This window comes from Neofelis nebulosa, chromosome 7 (assembly GCF_028018385.1).
Source record: "Neofelis nebulosa isolate mNeoNeb1 chromosome 7, mNeoNeb1.pri, whole genome shotgun sequence".
NCBI classification, from domain to species: Eukaryota; Metazoa; Chordata; class Mammalia; order Carnivora; family Felidae; genus Neofelis; species Neofelis nebulosa.
Genome location: NC_080788.1, coordinates 107,507,014 through 107,509,357, shown reverse-complemented (window position 1 = coordinate 107,509,357; position 2,344 = coordinate 107,507,014). Strand labels below are relative to the sequence as shown.

Below are 2,344 nucleotides of genomic sequence, written 5' to 3'. Positions count from 1 at the left end.
GATGAAAGGGTCAGTTTAACAGGGACATATAACAGTTGTAAAAATATATGCATCCAATATCAGAATATCTAAATATGTAAGACAAATATTGACAGATATGAAAGTATACATTGACAATAAACAATAATAGTAGGAGACTTCAACACCCTACATTCAATAATGGGCCGAACACCCAGACAGAAAGATTGAAAGAAACAAGGGACTTGAACAACACTAAAGACCAAATAGACCCAACAGACATATACAGAACTTTTCACCCAACAGCAGAAGAATACACAATCTTCTCAAGTGCACATGGAACATTCTCCATGATGGGTCACATGTTAGATGACAAAAAAAGTCTTTTTTTTTTCCAGTTTCAATGGATACTTTTATTATTTATTGAATAGATCACCAACTTTGTCTCCCTACCCACCCACAGTTAGAATTTCATCTTATTTCCATGCTGAGCAGTGAAACAACGCCAAAGCTAATCAGAATAAGCTACTTCAAACAGGGAAGCTAACACAGCTCATTTTCTTTTAACAGGCAAAATATAAATATATGCAATCTAGAATGCACAACGGCTTAGTCACTAAGAAATTCAGATGGTATCTTGGTGCGATAAAGAAGAGCTGAGATACCGTGCAACTGTTTTAAGGGTTCCTGGCATTACATCTCTTAGCCACTAGCTGAATCTTGACATGGGGGAAGATTTTAGCTAATGCCAAGTAGAGATGCAACAGGTGCTAAGTTGACTTAGGGGTTGTGCACAGGAACCAAAAGGCAGGAAAGTACTAAACACTGCTGAAAGCATCCACCCCAGGAAGGATTTTACCTTCCAGGAGCTCTAAACTGGCACCACCCCCGGGGCTCACATGGCTGACTTTATCCTCTGTGTTCCATTTGGCACAGCAAGTGGCAGTGTCTCCACCACCTATGATGGTGATGCAGCCCCTGGAAGTGGCTTTCACCACCACATCCATGAGGGCTTTGGTTCCTTGGGCAAAAGCTTCCCATTCAAATACGCCCACAGGGCCATTCCACAGAATCTGCTTAGCCCGAGCGACTGCCTCAGCATACTTCTTGCTGCTCTCAGGACCACAATCCAAGCCCATGTAGCCAGCAGTTATGCCAGAGGCCACAGTGGCTTGCCCTGTCTTGGCATTCTCATCAAACTTTTCAGCAGTGACAAAGTCAACAGGCAAGGTAATTTCCACACCATTCTTCTCAGCTTTGGACATCATATCTTTGACGATCTTGGCTTCCTCTTCATCAGAGAAGTGCCAATCTCCATGTTGTTGAGCACCTTAAGGAAGAAGGTAAAAGCCATTCCACCACCAATAATCATCTCATTGACTTTGTCCAGCATATTATTGATCAGCTGGATATTGTCTACAACTTTAGCTCCGCCCAGGATGGCCAGGAAGGGTCGCTCTGGGCTCTCCAAGGCCTTGGCAAAGTAGTTCAGCTCCTTCTTCATCAAGAAAAGCTCCAGCCTTCTGTGGCAGATTGACTCCCACCATGGAGCTGTGGGCTCGGTGAGCAGTGCCGAAAGCATCATTGACATAGACATCTCCTAGCTTGGAAAGTGAAGCTTGGAAGGCTTCTATTTTGGCTGGCTCAGCTTTAACCTTATTCCCAGAAGCATCTTTTCCCTTCCCCTCTTCCTCCACATGAAAGCAGAGGCTCTCCAACAGGATGACAGACCCAGCAGCTGGGTCAGCACAAGCTTTCTCCACTTCTGGGCCCACACAGTCCTTTAAGAATAAAACATCCTTGCCAAGCAGAGATTTGAGTTCTACAGCAACTGGCTCCAAAGAGTACTTGTCAGGTGTGGGGGCACCATCAGGCCGGCCCATATGGCTCATAAGAACAACTGACTTAGCTCCATTGTCCAAGCAGAATTTGATGCGTGGGATGGCAGCCTTGATTCTCTGGTTGTTTGTTATCTGGTTGTTCTTCGTTGGAACATTGAAGTCCACTCTCATGATGACCCACTTCGCCTTCACATTCAGCTTGTCCAGAATCAGCTTATTAGAAAGCGACATCTTGGTAATTCAATGGCAGCAAGGCTGAAGGCTTAAACAGCGGAGAAGAAGGCGGCCAACGTGTGCTCTAATCGCACGCAGAATCACTGACAAAACAAGTCTTAACAAATTTAAGAAGATAAAATTATACCATGTATCATTTCTGACCACAATGGAATGAAACTAGAAATCATTAAAAGCAAGAAAATGGGAAAACTCACATAATATGTGGAAATTAAACAATACAATCTTAAACAATCACTGGGTCAAAAAGGAAATCAAAAGGGAATTTAAAGGGCACTGGGTGGCTCAGTCAATTAAGCATCCGACTTCAG

General features: G+C 43.7%; 1 protein-coding gene across 1 annotated transcript; it reads right to left on the bottom strand.

Annotated features, from left to right (window-relative positions):
* Positions 1 to 602: 602 nt before the first annotated feature.
* On the bottom strand, positions 603 to 2,045 carry LOC131517293 (phosphoglycerate kinase 1-like). Its single transcript, XM_058739201.1, is given in 3 exon segments — positions 603 to 1,258; positions 1,261 to 1,468; positions 1,470 to 2,045. Coding segments are annotated over 3 exon segments (1,251 nt in total). The 5' UTR covers positions 2,031 to 2,045; the 3' UTR covers positions 603 to 776.
* Between the last annotated feature and the right edge of the window lie 299 nt (positions 2,046 to 2,344).